Below are 17,434 nucleotides of genomic sequence, written 5' to 3' on the forward strand. Positions count from 1 at the left end.
CCATATCTGTAATACTTTAGTATAGTAGGTACCTTCATTTAGGGGAATCATTCGTTCATAACGACATGTGGTGTTAACCGCTTCACTCGCTTTCGGCGAAAGACTGGGCACAGGAGAATAAATAGATCGCAAGAGGCATTCAATGTTAGACCAAAAGAACAATAATTTGGGACAGTACCATAACACATGAGATAACGAGCCTCTACATGAGCAATCTCACCAGAACAAAGGAGAGGTTGATGGGAACATTTTATGCAACCTTGTGGGAGGGTAGTACCAGCAAAGCCTAGTTTTAATGGCCGCTTCAATCTGGGAGACACTCCGCAAGGATCTATATATCCAGTTAGATGCTGTTACCCATTCTTGTTCAGAGATCGGAGTGGCTAACTCAGTCTCCCACCTCGTAAAGGGGGCTTTAGCAAAGGGAGTTGAGGAAATGTCTAAAAGGTTATAGAATACCTTTAAACCCTTAGTATTAAGATTGAACTCCACATTTCAACTGAATAGTACCATAAGTTGTTCTCCAAAGAGGACAGGAAGTGTCTAAACCGTAAATATTTGTAAAAGTCTGTGTTAGGAACGCCATATGTGAGGTGTAAGGAAGAAAACTGCAGAATCCGACCTGTCCCATATAGCTGAGAGACCTTCAGTATACCTTTATCTATCCAGTTATGTAACTGTAAATCTGGGAGTAACATTGGTATTATATCCAAAGGAGTGTCTAAGTGGAATGAGTCCCGTGCGAACGATTTATTGTTGTGGAATTGGGACCAGCAAGCAAGACCAGCGGTAGTCAGAGGGGAGACGGCGTCACCAATCCGTACATCCCACATGTAGAGGAATAATAGTAAGTCAGGGCGGGCGGAGTTACACAGGGAGCACTCAAGTTGCACCCATGGCATTACCGCGCTAGGGGATCGAAAGGCCTTAAGCTGAGATATTAAAGTGGCAGAATAGTATCTACGTAGATCGGGTAAATCTATGCCCACCTTCTGTCGCTCCCTAGAAAGTAATGTCTGAGATATTCTAGGTTTGCCGGATGCCCACACATATTTTGAAACCAGAGGTTGTGCTGTCTGGAAGAAACTCAGTGGAAGGGACATTGGAAATACACGGTATAAGTAAAGCAACTTCAGCAGTACCAACATTTTAAAAACCGACAACCTACCCAGCCAGGAAACCTCAAAGCGACCTAGTTTATTCAATTCAGTGGGTAGGGAGCGTAGGAAGAAAAGATAGTTAAGTTTATATAACATCTTAAAGGAGCTAGTAATTTAATCCCTAGGTATGTGATAGCGTCACGTTGCCAGTCTAGTTGATATCTATGAGCTAGAATTCTATGATCCTCCTCAGGTAAGTTAAAAGTTAAGGCCTTCGATTTAGATAGGTTTAGCTTATAGTAAGATAGTCCTCCAAAGTAAGATAGGAGATCCATCGTGGGTGGTAATGAGCTTGCGGGATTGGATAAGGTAATAATAATATCGTCCGCATATAAGGACACGAGGTGTGCTTGTCCCACTCTAATACCCGCGATGCCAGAATGAGCTCGCAGAGCCTGTGCCAACGGTTCTACACATAATACAAATATTAGTGGCGATAGTGGGCATCCCTGACTGGTCCCGTTAGTAGTGTGAAACCTATCCGACAATACTCCATTTGTATACACTCGCATTCGGAGAAGAATAAAGCGCCTGTATCGCTCCCAACACCCTACCCTGGAGGCCCATTCGGGTTAAGACTGAAAAGGCAAACTCCCAATTAATTCCATCAAACGCCTTTTCAGCATCTAACGGTAGAAACAGAGCTGGTTGGCCACTTCTTTATACTACATGTAACAAGTCTATTACCCTTCTAGTATTATCTAACGCCTCTCGTTTCTGGATAAAGCCAACCTGATCGACATTAACCAGTGCGCGAAGGAGTGGCGCTAGACGTTGTGCTAAAAGTTTGGCATACAGTTTGACGTCTACATTTAGCAGTGATATTGGTCTGAAGTTACTAGGTGAGGTGGGCGCCTTCCCAGGTTTTGACAGTGTAATTATTAAAGCTTCTTGGTTTTCAGAGGGGAGTGAACCCGAACTAAATGACTCCGAGATAAATGCGTGTAGATGTGGGATTAATATATCGCAGTACCTTTTGTAATAGGCCGTAGAGAGGCCATCAGGGCCCGGCGCTTTACCAGACGGGAGCAACGTTATTAATTTGCGGAGCTCAACCTGCACAGGAGCATTAAGGACTGCTAAGTGTTCTGAGGAAAGTGTAGGGAGATTAAGTGTGTTAAGAAAGGTGTTGATAGTGTCCTCCGGCGGTCGGGTCCGCCTCTCTTCCGTGGCTAAATTGTACAAAGATTTATAGAATTCCTTAAACTTGTTGGCTATGTCCCGGGGATGATAAAATTTGTCTCCCAAGGGCCCACCCTCAAGATAAGCACGACTAAGCGCGACTTAGTGTGCTTGACCTTCAGCCTGGCCGCCAGCAGCTTCCCTGCTTTATTGTCCGAGTTATAATATTTAGATTTGGTTTTCAATAAAGATTTAGCATACCTGTCTAAAAAGAACTCTCTGATTCTGAGGCGTAGTAATCTCAGTTTTTCTGCTAGGGCAGGGGATGGAAGCGTGCTATTCAGCCGATCTAAGTGGCGTTGCTCCAGCAATAAACCATCTAACAGTGCAGATTGTTGTTTCTTGTAAACATGACCTAACTTTATAAATGTGCCTCTAATGACCGCTTTGTGGGCGTTCCATATAGTGGAAGGTTTGACTTCAGGATTAACATTAGAAGTGAAGTAAGACACCAGGTCTCTTTCCAGTTCAGTCCCATATTTAGTATGATGCATGAGAAGCGAGTTACTACGCCACAAATATGTCTGTGGCATGGAATGCACCTCACTCAGTTCTAGTAAAATTGGGGAATGATCGGACCATGAGGTATCGAGAATATCCGTGGACTCCAATAAATTTAAAAGCGAACGGCTTACTACAAAAAGATCTATGCGGGAGTATGTATTATGGGTAGGAGAATAGCAGGTAAAGTTCCGCTCCGAAGCGTGCATAATGCGCCATGCATCGTATAGCTCCTCCCTATGAAACAGCGGGGAAAGAGACACTGGTGGAACACAGCTGGTGGAGGTGGAGTCCTTAGCAGGATCTAGTGCAGCGTTAAAGTCCCCACAAATTATAACATGTCCCCTTTTACATCTGTTAACTATGCGAAGCAGCTTGTTAAAGAAACAAATTTGACCTTTGTTAGGAGCATACACAGACATTAACATGTATTCTACGTTATTGCACATGCATACTAATACTATGTATCTTCCGTTTCTATCTAGTGTTACAGATAATTCTTGAAAAGCAATAGAACTATCAATTGCCAGCAGGACCCCCCGTGATTTAGTCATGTAATGCGAGTGGTATAAGAGGGGGAAGGCCGGGCTACGCACCCGAAACCCACCAGCTTTCAACAGGTGTGTTTCTTGGACAGGGAGGATGTTGCATCCTGCCCTCCCCACCTCTGACCACAGGTGGGCCCTCTTTTGCGGAGTATTGAGCCCATTAGAATTTATAGACATAACCTTTATGACCATAATGAGTCCTTGAAGAAGCTGCAAGATGGCAACTCAGTACATCCCAGTTCAAATGTCAGAGTCCAGACGGCATAACAGTAGAAGTCCGGATCAGCAGGCCTGAAAGAAAACACAAACTTACGAAACAAACAAACAAAAAAACATAGAGAAGGAACTCCAGCAGACAGCAGAAGCTCTGGACTAGTGAAATTTGGATGTCTTACGGAAGACCTCTGGTTTCGGGGGTAAGAACAGTTCCTTGAGTAACAACCAAGAAGGTAAATCGAACAGGAGTTGTCAAAGTACAGTCGTCTCCGAATGTTCCATCTGATTTCTTCACCGAAGCCCTCTACGGGATGAACCAACAGATTGCCAGTCAGAACGAATTTTGGAAGCCTGGGTAGGAAGATGCACTGCATTATCTTTGACAGGAATGTCCCACGATTTCAGCAGCCTCTCACCGTCTTCAAGCGACCTAATGGAGTGGGTGCCATCATGAAAATGAATCAGGAGACGAGTCGGGTAGCCCCACTTGTAGGGGATAATCTGATCCCGCAATGCTTGCGTGATGGGCAATAAGCTGCGTCTCAATTGTAAAGTGGCTGCAGACAAGTCCGCGTAGATCGATATCCCGAAGAATTTAGCAGGTAACGCCTCCTTGTTCCTTGCTTGCATCATGAAAGCATCTTTAATGTGGTAGAAGCGAATGCGGGCCAACACGTCTCTAGGTATGCTGTCAGATAGATGCTTTGGTTTAGGGACCCTGTGTGCCCGGTCGATAAGCAGGTCCCGCTGTGTACACTCAGGTAGCATTGCCTTAATGAGATCTTGAATATATGGGACCAGGTCTTTAGTGGAAACCTCTTCAGGGACCCCCCCAAGCTTAATGTTATTTCGCCGGGATCGGTCTTCTATGTCGGCAATCTTAGCTTGCAGTGAGTGAACTTCGTCCTCTAAATCATAGTGCGCATCTATTAGGGAGTTATGAGAGCTCGTTACCTCCGCCATTTTGCTCTCAGTGTGTTCCACTCTGTTTTCCAGCTCATAGATGGAGGCTTGCAACGGCTGCATAGTGGTCAGAAGGCTGCTGTGGATAGATGAATGTAGAGCCTGGAGAATCTGCTTGAGTGAGTGTTCAGTTATCAGTGCATCCGAGGCAGGTAAGTGTAGGAAGGGGTCCACAGTTACCTCATTCCCCTGCTGTTCTGTGGCATCTCTGTGGCCTGCGAGGTCAGGGAAAGCCTCGGGCGTTGCTTAGCAGGGCTGCCCGAAAGGGAAGGGGAAGCCCAATTGGAGGAATGCACCTGTAGCGTAGATTTAGGCCCCTCCGCTTCCACTGAGGTAAGGACACCTGGGTCTGGAGCGTCCCTGTGCTCCGCTCCAGAGAAGGAGTACCTGCGGGTCTTCACTGCTGACACTCCGGCTCCCCGTGTCTGCCTCTGGCTCCCTCCAGCAGGAGAAGGCAGGGAGGAGTGAGGCTGCTTCCGCTCAGCGCCATCTTGGCCCACACCATCTCTCGGCGTGTAATAAAAGTCCGTCAGTTTCCTGGGTCTCCCCGTTGTTTTATTCCTCCGCCTGGACGTCATTCTGATCAGGAGAGGTTCCGGTATGTGAAACTGGCCAAAGGCGCGAAGTTGTGCGCCGGTATCTGCTTTTATTGTCGCTTAGCACCGGAGCTGTGGAGCTATGCGACCATCTCAGTCGGCTGCCAAGCCATGCCCCTCGCGATCAGGCATCTTATCCCCTATCCTTTGGATAGGGGAAAAGATGTGTAAGCACCAGAGAACCCCTTTAAATCTAATAAAAGAAAACCTGCCATCAGATTTTACTATATATATATATATATATATATATATATATATATATATATATAAATCTTATTAACTCACCATCCCTGGGAGACATTACTGCCGGCAGGGATGATAAGGATATCATGTTTGAAAGTTTCGCTGCTGGTGCCATAAATAGTGCTCTGTGCGAGGAGCTATACTCACCTAGTCCCGCTGCTCCAGCTGTAATCACCCCCCCTCAGCATAATTGACAGCCCTCATCACAGTTCAGTTCACCAAGCAGACGGAGCAGGGCAATAACACAGGCTGTGCCCAGGCTATCAATCATGCTGAGGGGGTGTGATTACAGCTGGAGCAGTGGGACTATAGTAGTATGGCTCCTGCCCAGTGGTACTGTCAGGGATTGCCCGAGGGTGAGGCTCTCAAATGTGATTGACTGTGCTGCTATATACTGCCAAGTGTCGACATGAGAAAATATACACCAGACAGGATGTTGGTATAACTCTCTTAGCAGGAAACTCAGCTGTTGCCCAAAAGGGTTCTGTTTAATCCAGGAAGTACATTTAGTTTTTACATTTGACAAAGATGGAGATTTAGTTATGACGTCAGAATCAGCATGTTACATTTTGATTGGCTGTGTGATTATTGCGTCATGACTAATCTTACAAGGCTACCTTTGAGTTTTTTTCCCAAAAAGAATTTGGCATCAGCTGAATGGGAAGATGCGTTTTCACTAGTCTTGGGGATGGTGTGGCATCAAGTTGTTCTACGCCTGTAAGTTTAAACAAGATTTATCATAAATTTATGAAATGTCATGTACATGAAGCAAAAGAAGGAAAACTATAAGAAATGACTTCTCAGAAGTACAACAGTCAACTTAGCCTCTACAATTTTTCAGGTTCTATTAAAGATTCCTGTATTTATATGGCAAAAAGAGCAACAGACCACAACAGTCTTGCCTGTCATCAACAAAGCTGTCAGAGCTTTGTTAGGGTATGTTCAGACTACAGAAATTCTGAGTGGAAAATTCAGCTCTGAAATTCCATTGCAGCAGAATCCCATTGCGTTCAATGGGGTTCTGCAGCACTCTGCACATAGCAGCATTTTAGAGCTGAATTTTTCCAGCGGATTCCACTCAGAAATTCAGCGGAATCTGTCTGGAAATGCATTGCAGTCTATTGAGAAGACACATTTCTGAGTGGTCCTAGTGCTGGGCGGAGTATGCTATTTGCGAAATGTTCGCCTTTGTTTTTTGTGTGGACATTACACAAATTATTTACCATCTGAAACAGGCCTTACACACAGAAGCCATTACACTAGCTTTGTCAATGTTATTGTTTGAAAAGGATTTTCTTAAATACCCACTATATCTTAATATTCTGTTAATTACCAGAAGGCATTCCTGGAATTTGAAATTCTAGATATGGCACCCGATTATATATAGCGTCTCTACGACATTTTTCAGGGTCTCCTCCAGAATAAATCATGTCGACAATTTCACATGCCCATGTAGTACCTAACAACAAAATAATAAAAAAACACTTCTTAATTAAAAGAACATCTAGTGGTATCTACTAAAGTTATAAGATTATCAGAATCTACTGTTTTGTATTAAAAGGTTACTGTCATTAAAAACAACTTTTGACATCCGCTCAAGTGTCATAGCCTGAGTTAGGAGGTTTGACAGGCTGTGGACCCTGCCTCTTTTGAATTGTGGCTAAGAAATAAAAAAGAAATAAAAAGGCCATCATCTCCAGGAAAGGTTCAACAAAAGTTGCAGGGTAGTGGAAATTTAAAAAACAAACAAAAAAAAAAACTTGTCCAGGGACTAAAACGGGAGCCCAATCCACTTGTCCTGGTACACAAAACAAGGTGAGGTTTTGTTTTTTCCTCCTCACCTTCTAAAAGCCATAATGCTTTCAATTTTTTACTTATATTTTCCGACACCAACCGTACTTTGCAATTATATTACTCATTTTACTGAGCAGCCGGGTCACTTTCAGTTTCACTTTAGAAGCGGCGGTCAGCTTTGACCGCCGCTTCTAAAGGGTTAATACCGCACATCGCCGTGATCGGCCATGTGTGGTATTAGCCGCGGGTCCCGGCCGTTGATGAGTGCCGGGGACCGACGCGATATGATGCAGGATCGCGGCGCGATCCCGCTTCATATCGCGGGAGCCAGCGCAGGACGTGAATATACGTTCTGCATCGTTAAGGGGTTAAAGGGGTACTCCGGTGAAAAACTTTTTTTTTTTTTTTTAATCAACTGGTGCCAGAAAGTTAAACAGATTTGTAAATTACTTCTATTTAAAAATCTTAATCCTTCCTGTACTTATGTACTTATTACCTGCTGAATACTACAGTGGAAATTATTTTCCGTTTGAAACACAGAGCTGTCTGCTGACATCATGAGCACAGTTGTTACGCCGAGCACTCCGGGTCCCCGCTCCTCCCCGGAGTGCTCGCAGCGTCCTCTCATTCGCAGCGCCCCGGTCAGACCTGCTGACTGGGTGCGCTGCGATATTACTCCCAGCCGGGATGCGATTCGCGACGCGGTATGCGCCCGCTCGCGATGCGCGTTCCGGCTCCCGTACCTGACCCGTTCCCCGTCTGTGTTGTCCCGGCGCACGCGGCCCCGCTCCTTAGGGAGCGCGCGCGCCGGGTCTCTGCAATTTAAAGGGCCACTGCGCCACTGATTGGCGCAGCAGGCCTAATCAGTATCCTCACCTGTGCACTCCCTACTTATACCTCACTTCCCCTGCACTCCCTCGCCGGATCTTGTTGCCATTGTGCCAGTGAAAGCGTTTCCTTGTGTGTTCCTAGCCTGTGTTCCAGACCTCCTGCCGTTGCCCCTGACTACGATCCTTGCTGCCTGCCCTGACCTTCTGCTACGTCCGACCTTGCTCTTGTCTACTCCCTTGTACCGCGCTTATCTTAGCAGTCAGAGAGGTTGAGCCGTTGCCGGTGGATACGACCTGGTTGCTACCGCCGCTGCAAGACCATCCCGCTTTGCGGCGGGCTCTGGTGAATACCAGTAGCAACTTAGAACCGGTCCACCGACACGGTCCACGCCAATCCCTCTCTGGAACAGAGGATCCACCTCCAGCCAGCCGAATCGTGACAGTAGATCCGGCCATGGATCCCGCTGAGGTCCCGCTGCCAGTTGTCGCCGACCTCACCATGGTGGTCGCCCAGCAGTCGCAACAGATAGCGCAACAAGGCCACCAGCTGTCTCAACTGACCGTGATGCTACAGCAGCTACTACCACAGCTTCAGCAATCATCTCCTCCGCCAGCTCCTGCACCTCCTCCGCAGCGAGTGGCCGCTTCCAGCCTCCGATTATCCTTGCCGGATAAATTTGATGGGGACTCTAAGTTTTGCCGTGGTTTTCTTTCGCAATGTTCCCTGCATTTGGAGATGATGTCGGACCAGTTTCCAACTGAAAGGTCTAAGGTGGCTTTCGTAGTCAGCCTTCTGTCTGGGAAAGCCCTGTCATGGGCCACACCGCTCTGGGACCGCAATGACCCTGTCACTGCCTCTGTACACTCCTTCTTCACGGAGATTCGAAGTGTCTTTGAGGAACCTGCCCGAGCCCCTTCTGCCGAGACTGCCCTGCTGAACCTGGTCCAGGGTAATTCTTCTGTTGGCGAGTACGCCATCCAATTCCGTACTCTTGCCTCCGAATTATCCTGGAATAACGAGGCCCTCTGCGCGACCTTTAAAAAAGGCCTATCCAGTAACATTAAAGATGTGCTGGCCGCACGAGAAATTCCTGCTAACCTGCATGAACGTATTCATCTTGCCACCCGCATTGACATGCGTTTTTCCGAAAGGCGTCAGGAGCTCCGCCAGGATATGGACTTTGTTCGCACAAGGCGGTTTCTCTCCCCGGCTCCTCTCTCCTCTGGTCCTCTGCAATCCGTTCCTGTGCCTACCGCCGTGGAGGCTATGCAAGTTGACCGGTCTCGCTTGACCCCTCAAGAGAGGACACGACGCCGCATGGAGAACCTTTGCCTGTACTGTGCCGGGTACCGAACATTTCTTGAAGGATTGTCCTATCCGTCCTCCTCGCCAGGAAAGACGCACGCTGACTCCGCACAAAGGTGAGACAGCTCTTTATGTGAACTCTGCTTCTCCACACCTTACTGTGCCTGTGCGGATGTCTTCTTCTACCTTCTCCTTCTCTGCTATGGCCTTCTTGGATTCCGGATCTGCAGGAAATTTTATTTTGGCCTTCCTCATCAACAGGTTCAACATCCCGGTGACCAGTCTCGCCAGACCCCTCTACATCAACTCTGTTAACAATGAAAGATTGGACTGTACCGTGTGTTACCGCACGGAACCTCTCCTAATGTGCATCGGACCCCATCACGAAAAAATTGAATTTTTGGTTCTCTCTAACTGCACTTCAGAAATTCTTATTGGATTACCGTGGCTTCAACGCCATTCCCGAACCATTGATTGGACCACAGGGGAAATCAAGAACTGGGGTACTTCTTGCCACAAGGACTGTCTTAAACCGGCTCCCAGTACTCACAGTCGTGACCCTGTTGTTCCCCCGGTATCTGGTCTTCCTAAGGCCTATCTGGACTATGCTGATGTTTTTTGCAAAAAACAAGCAGAGACTTTGCCTCCTCACAGGCCTTATGACTGTCCTATTGACCTCCTCCTGGGTACTACTCCACCTCGGGGCAGAATCTATCCTCTGTCTGCTCCGGAAACCCAAGCAATGTCGGAGTACATCCAGGAGAACTTAAAAAAGGGGTTTATCCGCAAGTCCTCCTCTCCTGTCGGAGCTGGATTTTTTTTTGTCTCCAAAAAAGATGGCTCCCTACGCCCTTGCATTGATTACCGCGGACTTAATAAAATCACGGTAAAAAACCGCTACCCCTTACCTCTTATCTCGGAACTCTTTGACCGCCTACGAGGCGCCCACATCTTTACCAAGCTGGACTTAAGAGGTGCTTATAATCTCATCCGCATCAGGGAGGGGGACGAATGGAAGACTGCATTTAACACCAGAGATGGACACTTTGAGTATCTGGTCATGCCCTTTGGCCTGTGCAACGCCCCTGCCGTCTTCCAAGACTTTTTTAATGAAATTTTTCGTGATCTTCTATATACCTGTGTTGTGGTTTACATGGACGATATTCTGATTTTTTCTGCCAACTTAGAAGAACACCGCCAGCATGTCCGCATGGTTCTTCAGAGACTTCGGGACAATCAACTTTATGCCAAAATGGAAAAATGTCTCTTTGAATGTTAGTCTCTTCCTTTCCTAGGATACTTAGTCTCTGGCCAGGGACTACAAATGGACCCAGATAAACTATCTGCCGTATTAGATTGGCCTCGCCCCTCCGGACTCCGTGCTATCCAACGTTTTTTGGGGTTCGCCAATTATTACAGACAATTTATTCCACACTTTTCCACTATTGTGGCTCCTATCGTGGCTCTAACCAAGAAAAATGCCAATCCTAAGTCCTGGTCTCCTCAAGCGGAAGACGCATTTAAACATCTCAAGTCTGCCTTTTCTTCTGCTCCCGTACTCTCCAGACCTGACCCATCTAAACCCTTCTTATTGGAGGTAGACGCCTCCTCAGTGGGAGCTGGAGCAGTTCTTCTACAAAAAAATTCTTCCGGGCATGCTGTTACTTGTGGGTTTTTTTCTAGGACCTTCTCTCCGGCGGAGAAAAACTACTCCATTGGTGATAGAGAATTACTGGCCATAAAATTGGCGCTTGAGGAATGGAGGCACCTGCTGGAGGGATCCAAATATCCAGTTATTATATACACTGATCACAAGAATCTCTCTTATCTCCAGTTTGCCCAACGACTGAACCCTCGACAGGCTAGGTGGTCGTTGTTCTTTGCCCGTTTTAACTTTGAAATCCATTTTCGCCCTGCTGACAAGAACATTAGGGCCGATGCCCTCTCTCGTTCTTCAGATGCCTCTGAAGTGGAAGCCTCTCCGCAACACATCATTCCTCCGGACTGTCTGATCTCCACTTCTCCAGCTTCCATCAGACAAACTCCTCCAGGGAAGACCTTCGTTTCTCCACGCCAGCGCCTCGGGATTCTCAAGTGGGGACACTCCTCCCACCTCGCAGGCCATGCGGGCATCAAAAAATCCTTTCAACTCATCTCTCGATTTTATTGGTGGCCTACTCTGGAGACTGATGTTGTTGATTTCGTGCGGGCTAGTACTGTCTGTGCACGGGATAAGACTCCTCGCCAGAAGCCTGCTGATCTCCTTCATCCTCTGCCTGTTCCTGAGCAACCTTGGTCACAGATTGGTATGGACTTTATTACTGACTTGCCCTTATCCCGTGGCAACACAGTTGTTTGGGTGGTCGTTGATCGATTTTCCAAGATGGCACAATTTATCCCTCTTCCAGGCCTTCCTTCAGCGCCTCAGTTGGCAAAGCAATTTTTTATACACATTTTTCGCCTTCACGGTTTGCCCACGCATATCGTCTCGGATAGAGGCGTCCAATTTGTGTCTAAATTCTGGAGGGCCCTCTGTAAGCAGCTCAAGATGAAATTAAACTTCTCTTCTTCTTATCATCCCCAATCCAATGGGCAAGTAGAAAGAATTAATCAGGTCCTTGGTGACTATTTACGACATTTTGTTTCCTCCCGCCAGGATGACTGGGCAGATCTTCTACCATGGGCCGAATTCTCATACAACTTCAGAGTCTCCGAATCTTCTGCTAAATCCCCATTTTTCGTGGTGTACGGCCGTCACCCTCTTCCTCCCCTCCCCACTCCCATGCCCTCTGGTTTGCCCGCTGTTGATGAAGTGACTCGAGATCTTTCCACCATATGGAAAGAAACCCAAAATTCTCTTTTACAGGCTTCATCCCGGATGAAAAAATTTGCTGATAAAAAAAGAACTCCCCCCATTTTTGCTCCCGGAGACAAGGTATGGCTCTCCGCTAAGTATGTCCGCTTTCGTATCCCCAGTTATAAACTGGGACCACGCTATCTTAGTCCTTTCAAAATCTTGTGCCAGATCAACCCTGTCTCTTACAAACTCCTTCTTCCTCCTTCTCTCCGTATTCCCAATGCCTTCCATGTCTCTCTCCTTAAACCACTCATCCTTAACCGCTTCTCTCCCAAAGTTGTTTCTCCCACTCCTGTTTCCGGTTCGTCTGACGTCTTCTCGGTGAAGGAGATTCTAGCATTCAAGACAGTCAGAGGTAAAAGATTCTTCTTGGTTGGCTGGGAGAATTGTGGCCCAGAGGAGAGATCTTGGGAACCTGAGGACAACATCCTAGACAAAAGTCTTATCCTCAGGTTCTCAGGCTCCAAGAAGAGGGGGAGACCCAAGGGGGGGGGTACTGTTACGCCGAGCGCTCCGGGTCCCCGCTCCTCCCCGGAGCGCTCGCAGCGTCCTCTCATTCGCAGCGCCCCGGTCAGACCTGCTGACCGGGTGCGCTGCGATATTCCTCCCAGCCGGGATGCGATTCGCGACGCGGGATGCGCCCGCTCGCGATGCGCGTCCCGGCTCCCGTACCTGACCCGTTCCCCGCCTGTGTTGTCCCGGCGCGCGGCCCCGCTCCTTAGGGCGCGCGCGCGCCGGGTCTCTGCAATTTAAAGGGCCGCTGCGCCACTGATTGGCGCAGCAGGCCTAATCAGTATCATCACCTGTGCACTCCCTACTTATACCTCACTTCCCCTGCACTCCCTCGCCGGATCTTGTTGCCATTGTGCCAGTGAAAGCGTTTCCTTGTGTGTTCCTAGCCTGTGTTCCAGACCTCCTGCCGTTGCCCCTGACTACGATCCTTGCTGCCTGCCCTGACCTTCTGCTACGTCCGACCTTGCTCTTGTCTACTCCCTTGTACAGCGCTTATCTCAGCAGTCAGAGAGGTTGAGCCGTTGCCGGTTGATACAACCTGGTTGCTACCGCCGCTGCAAGACCATCCCGCTTTGCGGCGAGCTCTGGTGAATACCAGTAGCAACTTAGAACCGGTCCACCGACACGGTCCATGCCAATCCCTCTCTGGCACAGAGGATCCACCTCCAGCCAGCCGAATCGTGACAACAGTGCTCTCTGCTGACATCTCTGTCCATTTTAGGAACTGTCCAGAGTAAAAGGAAATCCCCATAGCAAACATATGCTGTTCTGGACAGTTCCTAAAATGGACAGAGATGTCAGCAGAGAGCACTGTGCTCATGATGTCAGCAGACAGCTCTGTGTTTCAAAAAGAAAAGAATTTCTGCTGTAGTATTCACCAGCTAATAAGTACAGGAAGGATTAAGATTTTTTAATAGAAGTAATTTACAAATCTGTTTTACTTTCTGGCACCAGTTGATTTAAAAAAAAATAAGTTTTTCACTGGAGTACCCCTTTAACGACGCAGGACGTATATTTACGTCCTGCGCCGGCTCCCGCCATATGAAGCGGGATCGCGCCGCGATCCCGCATCATATCGCGTCGGTCCCGGCACTAATCAACGGCCGGGACCCGCGGCTAATACCACACATCGCCGATCGCGGCGATGTGCGGTATTAACCCTTTAGAAGCGGCGGTCAAACTGACCGCCGCTTCTAAAGTGAAACTGAAAGTATCCCGGCTGCTCAGTCGGGCTGTTCGGGACCGCCGCGGTGAAATCGCGGCGTCCCGAACAGCTGATCGGACACCGGGAGGGCTCTTACCTGCCTCCTCGGTGTCCGATCGACGAATGACTGCTCCGTGCCTGAGATCCAGGCAGGAGCAGTCAAGCGCCGATAAAGCTGATCACAGGCGTGTTAATACACGCCTGTGATCAGGATGAGCGATCAGTGTGTGCAGTGTTATAGGTCCCTATGGGACCTATAACACTGCAAAAAAAAGTAAAAAAAAAGTGTTAATAAAGGTCATTTAACCCCTTCCCTAATAAAAGTTTGAATCACCCCCCTTTTCCCATAAAAAAATAAAACAGTGTAAAAAAATAAATAAATAAACATATGTGGTATCGCCGCGTGCGTAAATGTCCGAACTATAAAAATATATCATTAATTAAGCCGTACGGTCAATGGCGTACGCGCAAAAAAATTCCAAAGTCCAAAAAAGCGTATTTTGGTCACTTTTTATAACATTAAAAAATGAATAAAAAGTGATCAAAAAGTCCGATCAAAACAAAAATCATACCGATAAAAACTTCAGATCACGGCGCAAAAAATGAGTCCTCATACCGCCCCATACGTGGAAAAATAAAAAAGTTATAGGGGTCAGAAGATGACATTTTTAAACGTATAAATTTTCCTGCATGTAGTTATGATTTTTTCCAGAAGTGCGACAAAATCAAACCTATATAAGTAGGGTATCATTTTAACCGTATGGACCTACAGAAAAATGATAAGGTGTAATTTTTACCGAAATATGCACTGCATAGAAACGAAAGCCCCCAAAAGTTACAAAATGGCGTTTTTTCTTCGATTTTGTCGCACAATGATTTTTTTTCCGTTTCGCCATGCATTTTTGGGTAAAATGACTAATGTCACTGCAAAGTAGAATTGGCGACGCAAAAAATAAGCCATAATATGGATTTTTAGGTGGAAAATTGAAAGGGTTATGATTTTTAAAAGGTAAGGAGAAAGAAAGTGCAAAAACGGAAAAAGGGGTTAAGTAACTCTATATTTTAATATTTTGGAAATTTATGCACACAGCATTATCACATGTGTATATATATGTATATATATATGATGTTAAAAGAGCAATAAACAACAAAAAAATAGCCTTCAAAAAATTCAAATCTGATGAGTCAGCTATAACATTTAAACAGTACAAGGAGCTTAATAAAATCTGTAAAAATGTAATAAAAACAGCAAAAATTCAAATCGAGAGACAGGTGGCCAAAGAAAGCAAAACTAATCCTAAATATTTTTTTAGATATATAAATGCAAAAAAACCAAGGACAGAGCATGTAGGACCCCTTTATAATGATAATGGGGAGGTTGTCACAGGCGATAAAGAGAAGGCGGAGCTACTGAATGGGTTCTTTAGTTCTGTGTATACAGGGGAAGAGGGAGGAGCTGACGTTGGACAGGTCAGTGCTGGTGGCGCATCGTGTGATGTACTGGACTGGCTTAATGTAGAGATGGTACAAGGTAAGTTAAGTAATATAAATGTAAGCAAATCTCCAGGGCCAGATGGATTGCACCCAAGAGTTCTTAGAGAGGTAAGTTCAGTAATATATGTACCACTGTTCATGATATTTAGAGATTCACTGGTGTCTGGTATTGTGCCAAGGGACTGGCGCAAGGCGAATGTGGTGCCAATCTTCAAAAGGGGCTCTAGGTCTTCCCCAGGAAACTATAGACCGGTAAGTTTAAGGTGCATTGTGGGTAAATTGTTTGAAGGACTTATAAGGGATTACATACAGGAATACATAGGGGATAATTGTATTATAAGTGATAGCCAACATGGGTTTACTAAGGATAGAAGTTGTCAAACCAATCTAATTTGCTTTTATGAAGAGGTGAGTAGAAGCCTTGACAGAGGAATGGCTGTGGATATAGTGTTTCTGGATTTTGCTAAAGCATTTGATACTGTCCCTCATAGACGTCTGACAGGTAAGTTAAGGTCTTTGGGTTTGGAAACCTTAGTTTGTAACTGGATTGAACACTGGCTCATGGATCATACCCAGAGAGTGGTGGTAAATGATTCGTACTCTGATTGGTCCCCGGTTATTAGTGGTGTACCCCAAGGTTCAGTACTGAGCCCGCTGTTGTTTAATTTATTTATCAATGATATAGAGGATGGCATTAACAGCTGTTTCTATCTTTGCAGATGACACCAAGCTTTGTCGCATGGTACAGTCCATAGAGGATGTGCATAAGTTACAAGATGACTTGGATAGACTAAGTGTCTGGGCATCCACTTGGCAAATGAGGTTCAATGTGGATAAATGTAAAGTTAAGCATCTGGGTACTAATAACCTGCATGCGTTGTATGTCTTAGGGGGGATTAAACTGGCAGAGTCACTGGTAGAGAAGGATCTGGGTGTACTTATAGATCACAGGCTACAGAATAGCATGCAATGTCAGGCTGCTGCTTCCAAAGCCGGCAGGATATTGTCATGTATAAAAAGAGGCATGGACTCAAGGGACAGGGACATAATACTCCCCCTTTATAAAGCATTGGTACAGCCTCACCTGGAATATGCTGTTCAGTTTTGGTCGCCTGTACATACAAGGGACACTGTGGAGCTGGAAAGGGTGCAGAGACGCGCGACTTAACTAATATGGGGCATGGAACATCTTAGCTATGAGGAGCGATTAAAGGAGTTACAATTGTTTAGTGTTGAGAATAGACGTTTAAGGGGGGATATGATAAACGTATATAAGTATATTAATGGCCCATACAAAAAATATGGAGAAAAACTGTTCCAGGTTAAACCCCCCAAAGGACGAGGGGGCACTCCCTCCGTCTGGAGAAGAAAAGGTTTAGTCTAAAGGGGCTTCTTTACCATGAGAACTGTGAACTTATGGAACAGTCTACCTCAGGAACTGGTCACAGCAGGAAAAATTAACAGCTTTAAAACAGGATTAGATACATTCCTGGAACAAAATAGCATTAATGCTTATGAAGAAATATAAAATCCCATCCCTTCCCCAATATCGTGCCACACCCCTACCTTTTAATTCCCTGGTTTAACTTGATGGACATATGTCTTTTTTCGACCGTACTAACTATATGCTGCAACTACAGATGATTTTGCTTTTTGCATCACTGGACTAATACGGCTACTCCTAACTACTATATATATATATATATATATATATATATATATATATACAGTGTGTGTGTCTGTGTGTGTGTATATATATTTGTTTATTTTTGTTTACATTATGTAAAATTGGGTGAAGGGGTGATTAGGATGAGGGGAAAGATGGGTACAGGGGTGGGATTCTGCCAAACAGTAGAAGCAGTGTCTGGCAGTATTATTTTTAGGGGACATGTGTAGCAGCATTATTATAATGATTATTGTTGTCATACAGAGGATGAGTATCTGCTGAGTGAGGAGCCAATGATGTCCAAGTGACAGACAAGTCAGATGCGTAGGTGTCCGGCGCAGCCTCTTCAGTCAATGCCTGC

General features: G+C 46.2%; 1 protein-coding gene across 1 annotated transcript in view; it reads right to left on the minus strand.

Annotated features, from left to right (window-relative positions):
* The window catches only part of LOC130276981 (sulfotransferase 1 family member D1-like), a 96,273-nt gene that overhangs the window by 36,431 nt on the left and 42,408 nt on the right, over window positions 1-17,434 (minus strand). Inside the window, exons 4-5 of the mRNA XM_056527081.1 lie at window positions 6,743-6,868; window positions 6,027-6,124 (exon numbers count right to left, since the gene is read on the minus strand). Of these exons, the coding sequence (XP_056383056.1) occupies window positions 6,027-6,124; window positions 6,743-6,868 (224 nt within the window). The remainder of the gene's footprint in view (window positions 1-6,026; window positions 6,125-6,742; window positions 6,869-17,434) is intronic.

This window comes from Hyla sarda, chromosome 6, assembly GCF_029499605.1.
Source record: "Hyla sarda isolate aHylSar1 chromosome 6, aHylSar1.hap1, whole genome shotgun sequence".
NCBI classification, from domain to species: Eukaryota; Metazoa; Chordata; class Amphibia; order Anura; family Hylidae; genus Hyla; species Hyla sarda.